Genomic DNA, 20,840 nt, shown 5'->3' on the forward strand with positions numbered 1-20,840 from the left:
CGTGCTGTTGCTTTTACAACTTTAATTGGCAGGTTTATCTATGAGCGTAAATTTGTGTTCCGACAATAAAGTAGGTTGTTGGTTTATCTCAAAGTCAAAACAACGACGCGCGAACTCATGGACCCAAACGTGAGTTTTCATTATAGAAGGCGGCAAACGATCTATTAAAAGAAAGTATATTAACGAAAATTTACAACGAATGTAGCTGGATATAAGTGAACAACAGCGGGCGGCAGCGCGTCGACTCTTTGGCGTGGTAAGAATCAAAGGTTCTTGTGCTTGTGCTAAAAATCGTTCAGTTTTTTTTAACGATCAACACAATACATATGTATAGCTCTCTGCTACAGCAGGATCGCCCGCTCACGTCAATGCCGTTACCATTCTTGGTGCGAAAGCTACACGACCCGGTTTCCTAACAACTGTCACCCAACCCGTTATTGACAGCAAAACAGTAGCCGATGTCGTAAACCAATCACAAGCGATCGCCGAACAATTGATCCGGCTCGATATTTTTGAAGACGTTCAAGTATTACTCGATCGCGCAACGGACACGGATCCGCTGGCGGCTCCTGGATCTATTAACGTCTTATATCAAGTCAAGGAAAAGAGTCGAGTATTTCTCAAAACCGGCACCGAGATTGGTAACAATGAAGGCAATATGGTATGGACTAGAGCTCATTTTACTACTGTATCTGTATTGAGGGAAAGATATTAAATAGAGCATGTATGTGTATGTAGAATGGATCGATTACAGTACGCAACGTATTAGGTGGAGCAGAAATGTTGGAATCATCCGCATCCTTCGGCACACGCAACAGCTCCGCTTTTCAATTCGCCTTATCCAAACCAATCCAAGGATCACCCGATGCCAAGGTCGATATTAACGCCCACAGCGTCGTTCAAAACAACACACTATACAGCTCATATGAAGAAGTAGCAAAGGGTGCCGGGTTACGGTATAGAGGTGTGTCGCGCTACGGTTATCACGAGCTCGGTCTCGACTGCACCTGGCGGAATATCGATCGCATCGCAGACACCGCATCGCTCAGCATTCGCCAACAAGCCGGTCATACATTAAAAACATCCATTCGCCATGTATTTATGCACGACCGCCGAGACAACATGTTGCTGCCATCAACAGGCCACTACGTCAAATGCACACAAGAACTGGCAGGTGGTTTTGGCAATACCAAATTCTTCAAGACACAGCTCGAAACTCAATACTGCCATCGCATCGGTGGTGGACAGCTGCTTAAGGATTCAGAAGGACAATGGACGGGTGTTCACCCGGGTTTGGTATTGAGTATGGGACTCAGAGCTGGATTCATGGCTGCGGAATCTGCAACAGTATCTGACAAGTTTATGCTTGGTGGTCCTCTGTCGATCCGAGGCTTCAGAACGGCTGGTGTTGGACCTCGCGATTATCGGGATGCATTAGGCGGTGATGCATACTGGGCAGCAGGCTTCAGCGCGATATCACCGTTACCGAAATACGAAGACAAACCATTAAGAGCACATGCATTCGTCAATGCAGGCACGTTGGTGCCTTGGAAGATTGGTACAAACGCACAAGACACAGCACGATCCCTCATACAATCACCCAGTGTCGCCGTCGGATTCGGTCTCATTTATCGCCACAGTATTGCTCGTCTAGAATTAAACTATTGTATTCCACTAACAGCTGCTCGAGGAGACTTGGTGAAGCGTGGTTTGCAATTAGGCGTCGGTATAGACTTTTTGTAATTGAAAAAGAAGAAAAAAAGCACAACCATATTCAAAACTATCTAGAACAAACGGTTGAAGATTTGATTATGTTGACATGTTCGTCGAGGATGATGATGATGCTGATGATGCGGGGTTAAGATTATCGTTGTTCGTGGTGGTTCTGTGATTGTTGTTGTGGTTACTGCTTGCAGAACGTGTTCTAAATAGGATCTGGAGATCATTCATCTTCTCGGCCTTGCTTTCCTCTTTGGACATGTAGAGTTTGTTCACAAGGTCGTGCTTCTTCTCTTGAATCTCCAATATACGTTCTTCCACTGTATCTCGCATGATAAAGCGTGTAACAATAACTGGATTATCTTGTCCTAAGCGGTGCACACGGTCAATGGCTTGTGCTTCAACAGCATAATTCCACCATGGATCCTACATGTTCGGAGGTCGTAAGTGCTTTTGAGACTTTGCCGAGCCTTTTGCAACAAGGAAAACGCGTTGTTTTTTTACCATCATAAGTACGCGGCTTGCACAAGTCAAATTCAAACCGACACCACCGGCTCGTAAACTAATAAGCAGTACATCTATGTTCTGTTGCGTGTTAGAGAAGCTGACCAGCACTTTCTCGCGTTGCGCCTGGGGTTGTCTGCCATCGAGTCGTGTGAACTGAATATTTTCTCGTTGGAGTGCGAGCTCAATGATGTCTAGGAACTGCGTAAACTGCGAAAAGACAACAGTCTTGAGGCCCTCACGTACGTATTTCCGTAAGTGGTTCAAGCATGCGTCGATTTTGGCAGACGATTTGTATCCACCGATGGCTTGACTAACATCAATTCGTGGGGTAGATGGTATGTCTGCTGAGGATGGTAGCGAGGGGTCAGGGAAGGTTGTGGTGAGCTGCACAACTTCGGCTTGGTCAACTGTTTTACGACAGGACGGACAATCGTACGGTAGGCCTTGGTCTTCTTTTTTCTACATCAATATAGCGAAAAGGTTATACATTATCCTCATCTGTTGTTGGTCCACAATAACTCCCAGGTATTGTGTTTTGTCCAACTTACCTGAAAATACTCCGTTAAGCAGCCGCGGCAATACATGTGCATGCATGGCAGTAGTAGCTTTGTATCCACTATCTCATAGCAGAGAGGACACTCTTCGGAAATCCCATCCACTTCACCATCCTCGCTGTTTCCTCGCTCCCGGGTCAAAAGCTGCTGGAGAACATTGGAGCCATAAGAGTCCTCCTTGTTGCTGTACTTCTTGACCAAATCGTCCAAGGATGTAATGCCACCATCTTTAGTGTGGATGCTGTCCTGCTTTTCTGACTTGCCCAAAACAAGGTAGGGGTGACACGCGACTTGGCGGAGACGCATCAACAGTTGGAATATCGAGGCATAATTGGTGAGCGCTTGGCCAGCAGCGCAAAAGTGAGAAAACTTGGTCTCGGAGTCATTGTATATTGAGTCATAAATATCTTGCTCGGGTTCGGAAAACTGGAGATATTCAATGTTGACGTCTTTGGGTGGAAGTTGTACCATGGGATTGCCGTTGATATCGCGCATGTCCTTTGTTCGTCGAAGCACGATAGGCTCGAGGACCGTCTTGACAGCCGTAAGCGCACGCGGATCCTTCTTTTCGAACGGTATCGTGATGAATGCACGCCAAAAGGTGTAGTTGGACCATGGTTCGTGTCGCAGGAATCGGACAAGCGCAAAAAGATCTTCTAATTTGTTTTGGATCGGTGTACCTGTAACGGCCCACCGACGAGATGCTTTGAGTGCAGTACAAGCACGTGATGTTTTGCTCGTGCGGTTCTTAATTTGGTGTGCTTCGTCTAAAATGATGCGCCAAAAGTTAATGGTAGAGAGTGCTTCATTGGAACGGTTCCAATCACTCATTACCACACCGTACGACGTGACAAGTACGTCCGGTGCTGACCCATCCCATCGACAAAGCTGCTCCTGCAAATTAGCGTTTCTGCTGTCGCCATAATATACCTCCACGCGAATAGAGCCTTGCTTTGATCCACGAACAAGTTCATCACGCCATTGTGCCAGAAGCGACATGGGACACACTACGAGTGTCGTTGGAGAAGATGATGCTTGGTCGGCTGGAACGGGTGTTGAACCAGTTATAAATTTGTTTTGATGGATTAAACTGAGCATTTCGATCGTCTTGCCCAAACCCATTTCTAGTAAACGTTTTTTCATATGGATATTTCAGCAATTATAATAAACGCATATTTCAAAGTGACCATCAAACTGGATTACAGCGGAACTTACCATCTGCAAGGATGCCACCTCGTTCTTGACTTTCCAACTCAGGGAATTGCAAGCTTAATTGCCCTTTTGATGCCAAGTTAGTACTGGCGCTTCTTATCATTATCGTTCTATGCAATGCAAACCATCCTCATACCTGAATATGGATTAAAGTAGAAGTAATCTGATTTTCCATTAGTGCTACGAGAAAACGTATACTCTTCCCATAACGGATGCATTGCTCGTAAATTCTTGTCTTCATTTTCGTGGTCCAGAGATTCTTTGTGGACCATCCAACCAAGTGCCTAATTATGCTCAGTATCCTGTTCATATATTACCAATACTCTGAAAGTAGCATCTGTATTTACCCTTCTCTGATATGGCTTGAGTGATAGCGCCATTTGATTTGGTGTATCCATAGGCATAATCTGTCCGTCAAACACTTGGGCTTTTTCGTAGATCGAATCCAGCTGTTCCTTTGTGACCTCCTTTTCCTCAGGTTCATCAATTCCATCTTCCTCTGTCGGCTCGCCAGAACGACCTTGTAATGATTGTGCCGTTGATATCGACTGTGCAAGTTGATTGCGTGCCTCGTCATCGTTCCGGCCAACCTTCATATTCATGCGCTGCATAGCTGATCGTGTTGGCTTCAGGTTGATTTTATTCAACAGTTCCAAAACAGCTAATGTTCGTTCCTGCGCCAGACGTTCTTGCTGCGTCTCTACCGACCGATCGAAAACAGGTCTATCCTGGTCATCACTCGGAGAGGATGCCAATATATCTGTTGTGAATGCTTTTTCGGTGAAATAGCAATTGATGCGCAAAATTATATCTGTGCCGGTTTGTAGCTTGGGTGGACAAATCACAATGTCAGCGTCGAACGCGCATATATCCAGGTCGAGTAGCTTCGATATGGTCTTTGTTGCCTTGAGTCGTCCAACTTCGCGTCCTTCCGTCGTTGAAAAGCGGACTATGATATTTTCGGCCGTGCGTCGTGAACCACCAGCCCGGTTGCGTCGGTAGGTGGTAGGTGAAGTAGCTGCTTGCTTGGATCGTTCAATTACCACTTTGTCTCCTTCCTTGACTGGACTGTCTCCATTGACCATTGAAAATCCTTCAATATACCATTCGCCTAGGTACTGTTTTTGAGGCGAGTCCGTTGGGGTAGCTGAAGATGTAGAAGACGTAGTAGTTGCACTGGCAGGCGGGGGCTCATCGATCGCGCGTGAAAAATAAGCATTGATTGCCATTTGCACATCCCCTCGAAAAGCATTGAGCAGCCTGTCTAGTTCAGCATCACTTGCTTCGTCGCCAACAAAGTCGCGGAACTGCTGAATTTTTGGGTCACTGTTTGTGGGTCGTGCAGGCGAAATGCACATGGGTTCTGGCTGCGGCGACGAAGTAACCGGGGATTCTGGTTGGGAATCGTCCTCAGCAGGCTGGACCCGGGGAATACGGCGTGCAGGCATCATGTCGGCATCTTCGTCGAAGAAGCGTCGCTTCTTATTTGAATCACTCATTATGTATGAGACGTTGGGGTGGTAAGAAGAGGGGAAGGATGAGGACGAAGGTAAAGAGAGATAGTTGCAGAACGCGGTTGCGATCCAAAACGCGAATCGGCAGAAAAAATTAGAACGCGCTGGTGCCCGCGTCACATTCGAAATCCAAGTGCGCTTTGACAGATTTATTACATGTTGTGGAAACGTGTGGTTACACTATTATAAATTGACGGCATACATCATCTTAAGATTCTGTTGCTAAAAGGTGAACATGTATCCACTGTCAGTGTCAAAGAGTAGATATACGGTAATATAAAACTTACGCAGATCACTTCGTCAAAGTTTCGTGGCCTTAACACGGACAGCGATTTGGAGCGAATTGTCACTTTACCTCGGCTATCTTCAGCCGTAAAAAATCTCGGCTAGTTTGTAGTATCTCTTGGGCTAAGCTAAACGTGGTTAGGTGTATGCGTGTACTGTCTACGGCTAGAGTTGATTACTATGCTCAAACAAACGCTGTGCTGGCAGGTAAATAAATTTCTTCAATGGAATAGCTGGCAGAAAACAGTTTAGTAAAAGAAGATAACATAATCAAAAACAATAGTATCAATCGAAGTATGGATTGAACTCGCTCTCTTGAGTACTTGCGCTCTCCCTTGAATCAAAAGTAATCGTTGCTCAAACAGCCAGTGTATATATCTAGTGAACCGGCTGATATAACCCGAATTTTAGTAATGTCTGATTTCGTAATTTCGAAAAGTGCGAAACTTTCTAGTGTACTTATTCTGCGTTTTCGTCAAACTTTAGCATTCAAAGCCAATACTCGTTTACTTAACTTAATCATGCTGGGTTTCCACATAAATAAGAATAAAAGGAACTTAAAACGTCCACAATAGCATAATCATTCAGCTACGAGCCATCATTGCATTATACAATAATAACGCATCATCAAAGCTTAATTTATAGTGTAGAATATAAACAAAATGAATAAGGAGTGGGACTATAGAAGAAAAGCAGGAGAAAAAGTAGAAGAGAAGAATAAAAGACAAATAAAAAAGCTTACTACAACAGAAAAAAACCAACAAGGGGAAGGGAAACGTAACAACAGCAATGGCTTATCTCTGGATCTTCAAACCTCGTAAAGAAGAAGACCACAAAAAAAGTACAGCTAAAGCAGTATATGGTGTATGGGCAAAGAAAAGACGAATGATGTTAAAAAGGTAACAAGAAGAGGTGAAGTAAGTGGGTGTAGGTACTCAAACATCATTACAATGATGCCACGTACTAATAATAGGAATTATAGCAGGAGGAAATTGGGTGTGCAGAGAAATCAAAGTCTAATAATAGTTATATTGCTCTGACTCGTCGTCATTGCACACACCAGGCTCGACGATGAAGCTTTCTTCTCGTCGCTCAAGCCAGGGGCCTTCCTTGAACAAACCGGCCTCAAAACCGAGACCACGCTTGGCAAATGCTTGATAAATAGGGCAGAGATTTTCGCCGCCAGTCAGATGCTTATCAGCGAGCAAGATAGCGTCACGCGCATCGACAAAGGAAGGGTTGCACGGCTGATGCATCATGCCCTCGATTACAAGCTTCAATGCCAGTGTGTTTCCATGCGAAAGGATATGTTCACGAGCCTTTCTCAGATCGCCGTTCTTGTCCGGCGTTGGAGGGAACCATTCGGTCGTAAAGCCGTGCTTATCGACCAAGTTCCAGTATACTTCATATAGCATCTCTGCCCAGACCTCGCCCTTGGCATGTACGCCCCAGTATTCAAATCCGTCCATAATCTTGTATGTGCTTGGATTGGTTTTTTTGCTGGTCGAGTACTGTGTTATCAGTCATTCGCATCATTTAGTCATCATTATTGATCATCCAATATAAACAAAACAGTCGTCATCATCCTTATCTCATGTCCGTGTACGTTCTCAAATCAACCCCCCATTCCCTTCCCCACCCAGAGAGAGGCATGTAGATAAACAGTAAGTAGAATACATATTTACCTTGTATTTGCGGATACCATCGCCACCATTGGCCCAATCACCCATACCGAAATCAGACTCACGTGTATCATTGACGGTCATCCGGATGATTGTCGCAACAAAGTCACCCCAGCCTTCGCCCATACCGCCGGCTTCGCCCCAACCCAAGCAGTTGACGTCTTTAGGACTATCGGTCAACCGATTAGAGACGCCGTGTGTGTATTCGTGAATGACAATGCCCGATTCAAAGTCGCCATCGCGCATAGGCTTCGTTTGGTCCCACACGTACATGCGCATTTTGCCATGACGACCGTCAGGTGGTGTAGCGAAATTGGCATTATTCCGTCCTGCATGGTGACATAATTAATAACCTTATTTCCCCATTATTTTTTTTTACTGCTTTAGTAAATTACACTTTCCCTCTCACAGTCTGTACCTGAGCCATCTTGTGCGTTTGCAATGACAGCATCACCGGCACAGTCGTCACCAGGACGACCACGACCGAGGTTGTCTTGTTGGAAATTACCTAGAAGAAAGAGCAGGATTTATTAAGAGAGCATCTTTGGCTATATATTGATTTGACCCAAAATATACTTACCGGCCTTTTCATCGAATCCGTATCGATAGAACAGATCATGTGCCTGAACAAAACAAAGTTACATTTGTGTTGTAACTGAAAAAATAATATGCATTTTCTTACCGTATTAACCCAATAAAATAAGTTTGTCACCGCAGCATCCTCATATTCATCGGGTTCTTGGTCATGGAAATCAGCCTTATAATCAAACGTAATATCACCCGTATCTCCAATTGTGCCACTCGGCCTATAATTCTGCTCCCAGCTATATCCGCCATCAGGATTCGTATGCGCATACGCATTATTGCCAATGGTAACATTAAAGATCAGCGCATGACCGCTCTCCAAAGTGCCTTGTGCATGCCATCCCTCTGGGCTGGCAAACTCGTCATATGGGTTATGGACCAGGACTTGATCGACTGCTGACGGATCATTGAAGCCAAAGGGAATCACGTTGTAGTACACATCTGATACATCGGCCACCCAGTCCACAAGGCCGACCAGCGTGCCGTCGTGTGCATTCACTTGAGCATTGTACCAGTGGTCCGCCATTTCAATCTCCACATCCCATACCTGAGCCAGGTGGCCCGATTCGAGCTGCATATATGCTTTGCGTACCTGCACTGGCGATAGTGCAAAGGGTACATGCTCGTATAGCAGCGTTGCGGCAGCACCACTGTCTTTATCTTTGCTAGATGGCATCAACGTTGCCATGGGAATAAATGTTGATGGGTTGACTGTAACCGTGGGATCCGGAAGGCGCAGACGCACACTTGCCAAAAGCGATCCGATAGCTTCTTCAGGGGAAACTACGGCAGGCGTATTAATAAATCGGTATTGCTGGTCTTTATGGCTGGTGCTGCCATGGCTACTGAATGAAGTCTGGAGTAGACGATGGGAAACGACTTGAAAACCACGTTGGATAGCCTATATACACACGCGCCTCCTGTTTTTTAGTATCACAAAAAAACATCACGGAAAAAAGAAAACGAACAAAAGAGCTTACGTCAAGATACCAGGATCGTTCAATTGGACGAACAAAGGAATTGCCATACGACACCACCTGGTTATTCTTGTCCAAATTGATATTCATACGGCCGTTGAGCACTTCCAGGCCGTTCACTTTTTGACGCAGGAACACATGTGAAGCACCGCTCATGTCGCTTGTGTAATGGGTCTGGACATAATAATCCGATCCTTGCGCCAGCTTGGCAGAAGCTAGCGAGGTGGCCATCACTACAGGATCGTCAGCCATGGATGGATGAAACCAGTCATCTTGTTGCTGCTCGTGATAGTTTGCGACGAATGTACGCGGGATATTAGGACCAAAGTTCTGATATGCTGTTGGGCCATGGTGCTGGTGGTGGGGAATCGAGGCGCCTAATGTTGCTGACATGGCACTTAACGCCAGTATAATGGCTGATGTGATACGCATGATGGGATAATATATATGTGTATATGTGTGTGTGCGTGTGTGCGGAGGAGTTAAAAGAAGAGGATTATGCAAAAGAGAGAAAGGTGCAATCAAAAGCACGATTCTGAGTCTTTATCTACTTTCACTAATCCCTCCCCTCCCACAGCGCAGCACATGACGTGGATTTGCGATAACGCTTAGACTCGTCATTCCTTCTTACTAGAGATTAAAGAAAATGAGACAGAGAAAGGCTACGTGATTGCTATACTCGTTAGTTGCTTACCTGCATGAAAAAAGATAAACATCGCAACAACAACAACAAACAAAATGCAAAAACACATAAAGAAAGTTTTCCAGGAACCCGATGACCTCATTTTTTTCACACCCAACTTGTTTGATGTTCCGGTCTGACCCGCTTACACTAGGTCCATTCATCATCAATCGCTGTGCTTTCCTTGCTCTTCTTTTGTCATCATTAATCATTCACCATCAGCACTAAAATCGTCGTCGTAATTAGGTTGATGCTACTCTTGCCTATCATTGCATGACCTGGTCGCGATGTGGTAGTGATACAAACCATTAGCTGTCAGCGACCCACGATGCTGGCTCTTTTGTTTTCTTTTGCTCCTTAATTCCGCATGATGTTGTTTATCAGTCAGTTCCATATCAATTGTCGTCATAGTAGAAAAATCTCGATCGATTGGCAGTAAAACAAGGGCATCGATTCTTTAAAGGAGATAGTTGTGGCTTGCTTACCAGTGTCATGGTGTAAGCAGCAGTAGCAACAACATCCACACTGCGCATAACAGAGGTGAGACGCGGACATTCGATTTTACTTGTTGTCGCAGTGCCGTGCGGACGTACCTATCTGATTAAGCTCCCTCTCCACTTTTAATTTTGACATGACTTCATCGGAACCATCGGCAACGGAGGCTGCCAATACTTTTTGGCACGAATTCAAAGCAGAACGATCAGGTTCGTGTTTCTTCCACTCACAGTCACGATAATGAGCGGCTAGATTCGCAACAGCAGGGCCTTTGCTTAAAATTTCGAGTAGCTATTGAAAACGCGATTCAACGTTCGGCTCATATATCCAAGACCAAGCTAGCCGATCATTTTCAAACCATTTTACAAAGCATCAATAACCTCGAGAAAAGATTAACACAAGCAACCGAGTATATACCGTCTTACGATGAACGCCAATATGCTCGCGTAAGTCTCTTTATTTTTAAAGTTATCAGACAGCACGCAGTTATATACATCACACGCGATATTAAGGTTATCCTCTATTGTTTGTTACTTGTTAGCAAATCAAAGAATTGAGTCGAGCACTTGAAGCTGCAAGAGCCAACCTGACACCTAAACCAAAATTCACATTCAAATCACGCAAGCAACAAACACATAAAATGCCTCAATCAGCACCCGCGTCATACGCTACTACTGCTCTTGCAGCCATAGTAAACAATAATGATACCATCCAGTCGCGTGACTATTATGAAGATGATAATGTAGTATCGTATTCAGACATGTCGGACCAATTGATAGAACCCACTTCATTGGAAAATGTCGATGTCCTCTTATCCAACCTGACACGCTGCACCATCATCTTGACGGTTGGCCAAGTATCCGCACTGCACATCAAAAATTTGAGCCAGTGTGTCGTTGTTTGTAAAGCAATCCGTGGATCAGTCCTCATGTACGGGTTCACGCGCTCGGTGATTGCAGTGGGCTGTCACCAGTTTCGTATGCACGATGCTCGATCTGTTCATGTTTTGCTCAATGTCTCGAGTCGGCCGATCATTGAAGATTCCAGCGATATTAGCGTTGGCAGTTATAGCCATGAATCATTAAATATACCCGATGTAAGGCCCGAATACTTGGTATAAAAATTGAAATAACGGGAGGGGGGTAAAGCTCTTTAGGGTGCTGCTGGATGACTGATTTGGGGTTTTTTCAAACAGAAAATCAATTGTTATGACCAAATGGAAGATTTCAATTGGTTGAAGAAGCAAGCCTCACCTAACTGGCGCGTGATGGATAGCGCAGAAGCTGACCAATTTAACCAATCTATCACGCATGATCCACCAACACAGCTGAGCCGTCTTTTATGCAATTAATCAATATATTCTATATATGTACAGTTTCAAGAAAACATACGGTGCTGCTCTCTTTTTTTTGAATTGTGGGCATGGAAGATGGAAGATAAAGAAGGTGTGTACTGTGAATGATGTGGGTGTATATATATTTTATGATGAGCTTCTCTCTTTGAGGGATTCGATAGGCCATTTCGGCAGGGTAGTGATTGTATAATCATCCGTAAGTCCAGCTTGGAATCGTTCCAGTCCAGCCCAAGCAATCATGACACCGTTATCCGTACACAGTTTTGGCGGTGGGCACACTAATGGGATACCATAGGACGCAGCCACTGCTTCAAACCTTGACCGGAACAATGCATTGCTTGCTACTCCCCCACTTACTACCAGTGCCGTCAATGGTTTTTTGTTCATGGTCATCTCTTGGTGTAAGGCAAGCTTGAGCTTTTGTTCAATATGCCGAATGCATGTCATTTGAAATGCTGCTGCAACGTCGCACGTGTCTTGCGGCGTTTTGATCTGTTCCTGAGCGAGTCGTGCCACGGATGTCTTGAGACCGGAGAAGCTGAATGCAATCACGGATTTGTTGCGTTGTAACATGGGCGTAGGGAGCTGAAACCGGTCTGGATCGCCTTTGGCTGCAGCACGTTCCAATGCAGGCCCAGGGCTGCTGCCATTCCATTCGAGTTCAAGTGCGCGCGCCGTCTTGTCGATCGCTTCGCCCACAGCTGTATCCAACGTAGTACCGAGTTGATCATAGTCACCAAGACCGTTTGCAGTCAATAGTAACGTGTGACCACCCGATATAAGGAGTGTCATAAACGGAAAAGGTGTTGGCGTTGTCAATCTTGCCGTCAATGCATGAGCTTCCTGTAACGAAAAATAATCAATATCAGTTTATATACAAACAAAAACCAAGTTTTTCTGTGTTGTTGTTATTGTTTCTTTAGTATATGTTGCTACTATCTACCATATGATGCACGCCAATCAATGGTTTTTTGGAAACAGCAGCAAGTGTTTTGGCAGCATTCAAGCCGACGGGTAGACAGGGCGGAAGACCCGGTCCGCGAGTGACGGCGATAGCATCAATATCGGCAATTGTCAACTTGGCACGGTCCAAAGTTTCACAAATAACACTGGGCAAGTGCCGTGAATGACCAAGACTGGCCAGCGTGGGGACGATGCCCCCCATGGGTTCGTGCATTTCTTGTTGACTTTTAACGACTTCGGAAAGAATCGTGCGATCCGATGTCACAATGGCAGCAGAGGTATCATCGCACGACGTTTCAATGCCAAGAACCACCTTTGTGGCATATAATCGCGTTCTTTTCTCAACTGTCCTTGTCGCTGGAATTGTAAATAGGTACTGTCGCCACAAGGTGTTACCACCTTTGCTTCTCCTTAACAGGCTAAGCATGTTTACAGAGTTTGACAACATGCAGCGCAAAAGAAAAGCTCTCGGATTTTCACCGGATTTAATTTATCCGATCCAATCATTTAATTTGTCCACCCTAAATTTCTTCGTTTACAAAAAGAACAGGTTCGTAGAGCCCAATTCTTAATTGTGTATCTGCGGTACGTGATAGGTACCATTTCTTATATTTGAAGAAAGAAACTAGTGTTATACATCTCTATGCAGTGTCGTACCTTGGCTTTTGTTCTGCTGAGCTGATGATCGTGTAAATAACTCCATCGCTTTCACGAACACTGATAGAGCGCCTGAATGATAAATGCATAGGCATACGCACACATAGCAGTATATTCAGCAATATCGTGGTCAACAAATTAATAGCTGCATATGATAGCAACTAAATCACGGAGATACATTGAGCACACCAAATTCCCGTGGTAGCATGTCCAAAACAAAAACCAACCGACCATGTCTCGTAGTACATCCGTTGTAATTCCAACCCTCCAACTTTTTTCTTTCTACTCTTTTCCTTTAATTGCATCAATAGCTCAATTTTTTTATACGGATCGGATAGCATGGGTAACACTTATATGGTGTAGTAATAGTCGTTTTAAAATAAAAAATAGCTACAAAGACACAAGCCAGTTTGCTTTTCTTTACTGATTCCAAAATATGGAAGACTGAATATAGCAGTACGTACAAAGGTGATATCAAGAGAGTAACTTGTGACGGGAAAGGTGCCATCAATGCAGTTCTGTAACAAAGTTGGTTGCATGTGTTTAGTTTCTGCTCGACATTTGTTGCTAGCAATGGTGGTCTGCGGATCCGCTATTCAATATTCTTGCCTGCTTAAAACATCTCTTTGTGTGTCTCTTTGTCTTTCTTTCCAACCAGCAGTTTTGAAAGAGTTTGCGAGTTAAATGGTTAAGAGGATTCAGTGGTAAGCCGATCTGTATCTGATCTGGAGCCGCATTTTCGGATCGGTTACGGATCGGATTTACACGGGATGCACTCAGTCTTACAATACATTGATGTTGTTGCTGCGGATGCTTATTCTACTGGTAAATTAGCGCCATGCTTTCTATCAACACAGAAACATTAAGTGCCACTTCTATTTTCCTTGCATAACTAATAAAAGATATAAGCAAAACTTATATTTTGCTTCTTCAATAAGCAAATGACAGTTTTCTAAGCGGCCGAGAATAAATGTTGTCTACGGTACGCTACTAAATGAAGGAATGCGTACAGCGACGCGAACATTTATCTTCGTTGCCGCAGCTTTGAGCATAATTGGAGTGCCGGCACACAAGCTATGCGTCGAAAAATTCACCACCGTTCCATGCACCGACATTTTTTTACGGACATACAGTGTAATATACAATGTCGAGGACAACTGAGGCGAACCATATTATTGGCATTGCAAGCAAGGCACAGGGAAACAATATACAGAGAAGGCGACACGCCTTCGGTGTAGGCAAACGCCAGCGGCATGAAGGAGGCGTTGATGGAGAGTATCAATAAATGATTACAATTAACTATAATAAAGTTGTCGATCCATGAATATATGGTCTTACATAGATTAATAAAACTGTACGATCAATCGGCAAAGAGCAATTGAACTGTGTATTTAAGTGTTTGTATAATATAGCTTTAAACGTAGTGAACTCAACGACTTTGTACGTATCTATTATGGTCCAACCCCAGATATCATGTATGTATGAGATAACGTTAAGTCTGCAGTCTCTCCTACCGCCCCTTTTTTCGTGTCCCTTGCAACAGATAAAAGTATATCACCAAAATCGACGAGTCTCGACAAGCATAATAACCGTTATCCCCTTTCAATTTTTCCTTGTTCATGGATACTGGCACTTTAGTATCAAACCATTTTATTAAATTTTGCGCCATTTAACTAATTTTATAAGTTATAGTATAATATGCTAATAAACAAAACAAGAATACACGTTCCAAAGTGTCTTTGTGGACAAGGCTATATTCGCAATCTTTTTTAATCCTGCAAAACGTGTTACCCAGGAGAAAAAGAACTTGCTGGCTTTTGCTACGTTTGCTTTATTGTGAGTTGTTGTTTCCCGAGCGCCATTTTCGTTGCGACTGTAGCTTCAGATATGACAGCAACGACAGCAACGAAGTGTCCTCTTGCACCTTACATGATAATAAGGAAGTCAGCGACGAAAACAAGTATAGCCATAACCTTCGAGGCCAGCATTGCAGGTACGGCTAACTGCGAATCAATGCACATGTATCTTAAGTTCCGTCTTCCTTATTTGTTATTGCGGTAATATATATATATGTACAGCTATATATGATGCGTATCTTCATGTCGTTTTTGAACACAGCTTCTTTGCTTGCAAGCTCTTCAGTTGCGTCTACCTAGAGCGTAAGTTTGAATTGGAACGAGTAGTGCAAAGTTTCGTGCTCCGAGGAAGGCGGATACTGCTCATCCATATGTCAACCGACAAGCTCATCTGGTAGTAAACAGCCATTTTCTTATACATACATAAAAACATTCCTTTGTAGCCTATCACTCCTAATTTCACAAGGAAGATTGCTTAATAAAGCGCTATATTTATGATTACCAAAAAGTGCGAGGGTTGAAAAGGATATGATGATGTGGTAGAGAGCTATATACATAGTAGACAAACCTTGCTGCGTTATAATGGCTTTACTATCCTAAATTAGAATCATGCATAGCCTGCCGTTTCAGTGTGTATAATCTTTGCAGATCATCAAGAGATTGGGCGTTTTTTATTTCTTTAACAATTTTTTTGGGGGTGGATGGGGAGTGTGGTAACGAGGCTGATGAGCTGAAGGGTAAGAAAAGTGTATATGAAGACTATATGGATGACATTCCTTTACTGCCGCGGTGAGTGCATACTATGCAGGAGTTTTGGATACCTGATCTTACTTTTCTCTTTACGATAACATGGAGATAAGCTTGATATTAGAATAGATATGATGGAGAGACAAAGTGCAGGTAAATGTATCCGTCAATGTCGCGTAACTGTAGCATGGCAGCAGTAGAAGTGGGCGTTTCTTTTGCATATGCATCTGTAGTATCTTGACAAGCTGATGCAGCGAGCGATTCATGTAGTCGGAAATGCAAGATCGTGCATCTGTACTATACCATGTATTATTGTTTCCCGAAAAGAAAGAACCCGTATTTAGACGCTGCATACGTGACGCGGTCCTTACTTCTCTGTTTCCTCTCCAGCCTAATGCAACAACAACAACAACAAAAAGCAACCCACTATGTAGTTGAGATCTTTTATTTTTGATGAACCAATTATAGCTTACATATCTTATGCGCACAGATAAAAACAAATAAAAGATTAATGTTTATAGTCAATGCATTGTGTAACATGTTTTGTCAGTGACAATCAGGAAACCTTGGTGTTGAGAGGGAAAAGAAGAACGCCGAGAATAAAAAGCAGCTCCGGCACATCCAGTAGTAGTAATGTACTTGGTACTCATTTCATAGGAGGCAACTGACTTGAATGAAACATAGAAACTTTTGCTGCTTGAGGTCATTTACAGTAAACCCATAATGAAAAGAAAAGCCCATGGGTGCAAGTCAATCAAATAGTCTAAAAAGCTACTTAGCAGTACGGTCATATAGTAGAAGTTGTGATGTAAGACCAATTGCTAGAGAGAACTCAGATAGCACTGCTGCTATCAGCGGTAAAGAAACTTTAACGAGTAGCAGTATCGTAGTAGACATATCATCATGCTCAGAATAACTGTGATTACTTGGAGTTTATTAAGAAAGCAACATCGACTTTATGAATTCATTGTTGGACAAAGATTACACCATTAGATAATCACAAAAGTCCGTGTGTTTTTAAGCATTCGTAATGAATACGTAGCTATGTGAGCCTGGTTGTTGTTGGGGCCTGCTTTCCAATTACGGATAACTTCTTATACATATTTGGAGGTAGAAGCAAACTAGCGTTGTATCGGTTCTTGGTCGTATAGCGTGATACAAGAGATAAAAGTATCGAGCAACCCGAGCCACTTTCATGGGTCTTTGTACGACTCTCGCGCTCTCAGAAATCGGTGCTAAATACATTGCTCGCGCCAACTAGTGAGAGAGTACAAACATTTTTTTTTGTGTTTCGTTAAAGGGTTCTATTAAAGAAGGAAAAGCCGGAGAATACATTAGAAAACGTGTTGGAACGAGAAATAGGGAGCCTCGATTTCAAAAATTACCCGCCGCAGACGATGACGATCGGCTCTCATTTCCGCTCTAGTGCGTTGTGCTTTTTGTTTCTGATGATGATATTGGTAACGGTAAAAGGCAACTAATAACATGATCCCATAGTATTTAACAATGATGCGTGTTTTTAATTGTTCGAAAACGGTAAAGTGCCGGATGAAAGCACCGTAAAAGTACAAGTTTAGATAGGCAAAAGAATGGCGATGGGGGAATGGTGGGAGTATAGTGTGTGGCGATGACGGTGATGATATGATGATGACATTTATCGTCTGAATTATATGTTCAGGAAGAAAAAGAACGATGAAGAGAAATATACATATGATGATGTGATAATTATAAGATGGAGAGTAAGAGGTAAGAGAAGAACGGGCATATTACGTACAGAGGGTTCTATTAGAGATAGTGAAGTATGTATGTAGTAGGGAAAAACGGTTGCTGTTGCTGTTGCTGATAGTAGTTGCAATAATAATGGTGTTAGATGAATGAGAGCTGAGGGTGAAAAAAGTTATTTACTGGATGTTGTTCATAGCGTGTGCCAAGGCGGTCATACACTTCAGGGCTCTATCGAGCGAGGCACAATCGGGATCTGAGGAGGACGAGTGCTTCTTGAGATCTAATAGTAATGATAGTAGTTGCTTATTATCAGCAACAGGCTGACAGGAAACGCAACTGAAGATTGATCATCCAAATTACCTTTCAAAAGGAGACAGTAGCGAGTTATCCGCTGGATCGGCGCAATGGCATAGTCCGCCAAGACCATGCGATTCATTGTCTTTTCTTGCACGTAATGACGACAGACAATATTGCGGACATTGGCCGCACAGCGCTGAGCTTTGGAGTAGTTGGCTGCATATGAAATGTAGACGTCGAACTGATCCAAGTGCTCGCAAAACGCGCTACCGATGTCGTTTCCTTTTTCGACTGCTCCATGTAAGCGACGCAAAAATGATGTCGACAGCATGATCAATTGTGGGATGTATGCGAAAATTGTCTGGACGTCTTTGAAACTGGCCAAAGGTCGTGGATGTGCTGATGCTGCCTCCATTAGTGGATCCATGAATATCTGCGAGAGTTTATCCCTTGGATTAGATCACTTATTCCAAGATTCGCAAGAAATAGGAGGCTAAATTCTATGGGGGGAGGGAGGAGCAAAGCTTGTTGTGTGGTGGGAAAAGAAAAAAAAAATTCCTTTGCTTTTCACCAGCCTCTCCCGCCGCCCCCTTATTATCGGTGCCTCTTACCCTTTTGATGATAGAGAGGTGATCGAGGTATGTTTCCTCCGTCGAAAGCAACTCGGACATGACAAAGCGGGACAGGGACAAGGACGGCTATGGACGATGTTCAGCACGCGTGTGAGTATGGACTGCAATGTGTGTGTGTGGAGATACAAGTGGATCTGCTAAGCATTTTGTGCAAGAATGAAAAAGATACAAACCTTGTCGGGAATTGTATTCGTCTCTTCCAAGAGGTATCTTTGAAATGTTGTTTGCCAAATGGCCCGTCCTTCTCGTTCCTTCTTATTGAAAGAAGACGATGACGATGCGGATAATGCTGGTGACGATGAACGCGAGGAGCTTGAATTGCTGCCATTGCTGCTACTACTCCAATTGGAGTTATGGTGCAAGTTCCTATAGTATACCGAAGCGGATGACCATGTGCGAGCAGCCTTTTGTTGTTTCTGTTGCTCCATAGAAGAGGCATCACGGCCACGCGCAGAAGACGAATTGTGGTGAAAGAGGTTGGTTTCCAATAGTGAAAACGACCGTCGAATGGGATTATTGGGTCGTTTGATGCGTCGTCGTGAGGGAGGCGCGCTGTTGGCTCGCTCGGCGAGAGGTTGGTAGGCAGCAGTTGTTGCCAGCACAACAGGCGATTCAGGTTCAAAGCTAATGTCGTCGATCTCGGAGATCAGTTGGTCGACACACTCGGTGGCCCACGACTTGGCCTCAATAAGCTCGAACGAAGGCTGTACAAAAGGTGGCATGTTTAGGGAAGAGAAGCGACGGTTTAAACTTTCTGGGTGATGGAAAGAAAAGGATGTTTTTTTTTTCTCCTCTCGGACCCGCCGGGCGGTTTTGGTATAAAGCCGAGGAGGGGTGACGACTGAATCGCTTTATTATTATTATTATTATTATTGATGCTTGCGCTGATCCCGCTTCTCGTAAGCCATTGTCGTCAACTAACCTCAAGACAGAGTGTGGCGCAGGCTGAAGCTGATCGCGATCTTCTTCAATGACGAAAAGATGGCACATTCTTGCGCTCTTACTCGTTGATGTGCGGGGATATGCATTATTGGTGATGAGTGGAACACAGAAGGACGCTGCTGCAGTCAAAAGACCAGAGATGGACCAGCGCTATAAAATGGAATTTCGCCATGCAGGACTGAGTTACAGACCTGACCAAAAAAGGTCTTATGTCGCACCAAACGTATGCATATCGCTCAAAAAGTTTCAAGAATATGCATGTGCCGAAAAGAAACGCCATTTTGGTTAACCCTGCCAAGCTGTAGCCTAATACTCGGTGCTCTTATTTCCCCGTCAAGAAAATAGATTATGCGCGCGAGGGAAAAAAGGGGGTGGTAACTTACCATCCACCCATCCATCCATCCATCCATCCATCATGTAGCAGGGGCTTGGGGAACTCGATCGAAAAGTAATCTTTTGCTTATGTATGTTATGCATGTGAAAGACTGGTTTTTTTTTTACAGATTATAGTAATAGTACGTTTAAAATTTTGGCTTTATTCAGCGTCTCTTATTTGACACTGCGTCTTGGTGGGACATATTTGCTCAAGACAGATATGGGGAGCTTTGTGAATCGAAAAACCTGTGTATAGACACAGGGAATGGGTATGGGGGAGGGCTCAAATATCTGCTGGATTTGTAAGCTGCAGGGAGGTAGAGAGGTGAGGGATACCAATTTTGGCGGGGGTATATATATAGCTCATAATAAGGATGATGGGTTATAGATTTCTTTCTTTCTTTTGACTTTTTTTTTCTAGGGCTTTTTGTTTATGTTAATATTGAAAGGAAAGAAGGATAGTCAAACAGAATACTATGTATACCTACTCTGCTGTGGGAGGAGGAGGGGTGATCCAATTGATCATTGCTTGTCCTGGCGCAGCGTCTACATATTTTTGCGCGTTGCTGTCTGGGTGTTGGTGTGCGTCTAATTCTTCCACTAAGATTTGGCATAATGTTGGCCAAACTTTGATGATAAATTGGATGCTTCTAGGGGATCGTGGTTTCGATTGCGGCAATTGTTTGAAAATATAGGAGGTCTGGTCATCGTGTTGTTGGCTTGTTGCGGGGATACGTCGAGTCGATGATGAATACGTAGGCAGTGGATTGCGTGTTGTTTGTTGAAATCAGGGTAGTGACAGCTGATGCGTGCTTTCTTCCGGCCGCCTGGTAGCCAGCCAATCCTCCATCGTATACAGCGACTTCTTTCCTTTCATGTCATCGGCAGCCACAATATTGGATCGATACTGATGGTAGGACGACAACATTGCAGTAATTTGGCGCGCGTTGGTAGTGATTTTAAATAATACCATAGCTGTCTAAAAGTTACTTACGTCGATATTATGTCGTAATCGGTAGTCCGCCAACATACTATCAGTCATTTGTGGGCCTGCACCAAAAGAGTCAAACTTGCGAATAA

General features: G+C 43.8%; 6 protein-coding genes across 6 annotated transcripts; 2 read left to right on the forward strand and 4 right to left on the reverse strand.

The window, feature by feature from the left end:
* Window positions 1-68: 68 nt before the first annotated feature.
* Window positions 69-1,915, forward strand: BDB00DRAFT_800444 (surface antigen-domain-containing protein). Its single transcript, XM_053121785.1, has 4 exons — window positions 69-129; window positions 206-256; window positions 335-661; window positions 739-1,915. The coding sequence occupies exons 1-4, from the start codon at window positions 118-120 to the stop codon at window positions 1,741-1,743; spliced, it is 1,395 nt and encodes a 464-aa protein (XP_052984746.1). The 5' UTR covers window positions 69-117; the 3' UTR covers window positions 1,744-1,915.
* Window positions 1,810-5,221, reverse strand: BDB00DRAFT_755038 (P-loop containing nucleoside triphosphate hydrolase protein; the record flags this gene model as incomplete). Its single annotated transcript, XM_053118803.1, has 6 exons — window positions 1,810-2,145; window positions 2,224-2,685; window positions 2,775-3,787; window positions 3,996-4,058; window positions 4,129-4,276; window positions 4,340-5,221. The coding sequence occupies 6 exons, from the start codon at window positions 5,219-5,221 to the stop codon at window positions 1,810-1,812; spliced, it is 2,904 nt and encodes a 967-aa protein (XP_052984747.1).
* Window positions 5,222-6,807: 1,586 nt separating this feature from the next.
* Window positions 6,808-9,266, reverse strand: BDB00DRAFT_754876 (Fungalysin metallopeptidase-domain-containing protein; the record flags this gene model as incomplete). Its single annotated transcript, XM_053118789.1, has 6 exons — window positions 6,808-7,302; window positions 7,477-7,802; window positions 7,892-7,981; window positions 8,054-8,096; window positions 8,156-8,872; window positions 9,039-9,266. 6 exons carry the CDS (start codon window positions 9,264-9,266, stop codon window positions 6,808-6,810), a joined length of 1,899 nt encoding a protein of 632 aa, XP_052984748.1.
* Window positions 9,267-10,348: 1,082 nt separating this feature from the next.
* BDB00DRAFT_867632 (tubulin binding cofactor C-domain-containing protein) lies at window positions 10,349-11,563 on the forward strand (the record flags this gene model as incomplete). Its single annotated transcript, XM_053126367.1, has 4 exons — window positions 10,349-10,421; window positions 10,504-10,658; window positions 10,754-11,326; window positions 11,408-11,563. The coding sequence occupies 4 exons, from the start codon at window positions 10,349-10,351 to the stop codon at window positions 11,561-11,563; spliced, it is 957 nt and encodes a 318-aa protein (XP_052984749.1).
* Window positions 11,564-11,692: 129 nt separating this feature from the next.
* On the reverse strand, window positions 11,693-12,956 carry BDB00DRAFT_754884 (glycoprotease family-domain-containing protein; the record flags this gene model as incomplete). Its single annotated transcript, XM_053118791.1, has 3 exons — window positions 11,693-11,844; window positions 11,920-12,409; window positions 12,510-12,956. The coding sequence occupies 3 exons, from the start codon at window positions 12,954-12,956 to the stop codon at window positions 11,693-11,695; spliced, it is 1,089 nt and encodes a 362-aa protein (XP_052984750.1).
* Window positions 12,957-17,299: 4,343 nt separating this feature from the next.
* Window positions 17,300-19,358, reverse strand: BDB00DRAFT_800471 (rho guanine nucleotide exchange factor). Its single transcript, XM_053121786.1, has 4 exons — window positions 18,617-19,358; window positions 18,423-18,509; window positions 17,875-18,244; window positions 17,300-17,794 (listed from the first exon to the last, which is right to left on the reverse strand). The coding sequence occupies exons 1-4, from the start codon at window positions 19,163-19,165 to the stop codon at window positions 17,691-17,693; spliced, it is 1,110 nt and encodes a 369-aa protein (XP_052984751.1). The 5' UTR covers window positions 19,166-19,358; the 3' UTR covers window positions 17,300-17,690.
* Between the last annotated feature and the right edge of the window lie 1,482 nt (window positions 19,359-20,840).

This window comes from Zychaea mexicana, assembly GCF_025766255.1.
Source record: "Zychaea mexicana strain RSA 1403 chromosome Unknown BDB00scaffold_5, whole genome shotgun sequence".
NCBI classification, from domain to species: Eukaryota; Fungi; Mucoromycota; class Mucoromycetes; order Mucorales; family Lichtheimiaceae; genus Zychaea; species Zychaea mexicana.

Bases quoted from the DNA above. Each gene is read 5' to 3' on its own strand.
- BDB00DRAFT_800444 (XM_053121785.1), top strand. The intron at 257-334 runs GTAAGAATCAAA...ACATATGTATAG, and splicing joins CGCGTCGACTCTTTGGCGTG to CTCTCTGCTACAGCAGGATC. The intron at 662-738 runs GTATGGACTAGA...ATGTGTATGTAG, and splicing joins GTAACAATGAAGGCAATATG to AATGGATCGATTACAGTACG.
- BDB00DRAFT_800471 (XM_053121786.1), bottom strand. From the start codon at position 19,165: ATGCCACCTTTTGTACAGCCTTCGTTCGAGCTTATTGAGGCCAAGTCG. The intron at 18,510-18,616 runs GTTTGTATCTTT...CATCGTCCATAG, and splicing joins CGAATACAATTCCCGACAAG to CCGTCCTTGTCCCTGTCCCG. The intron at 18,245-18,422 runs GTAAGAGGCACC...AAACTCTCGCAG, and splicing joins ACCTCTCTATCATCAAAAGG to ATATTCATGGATCCACTAAT.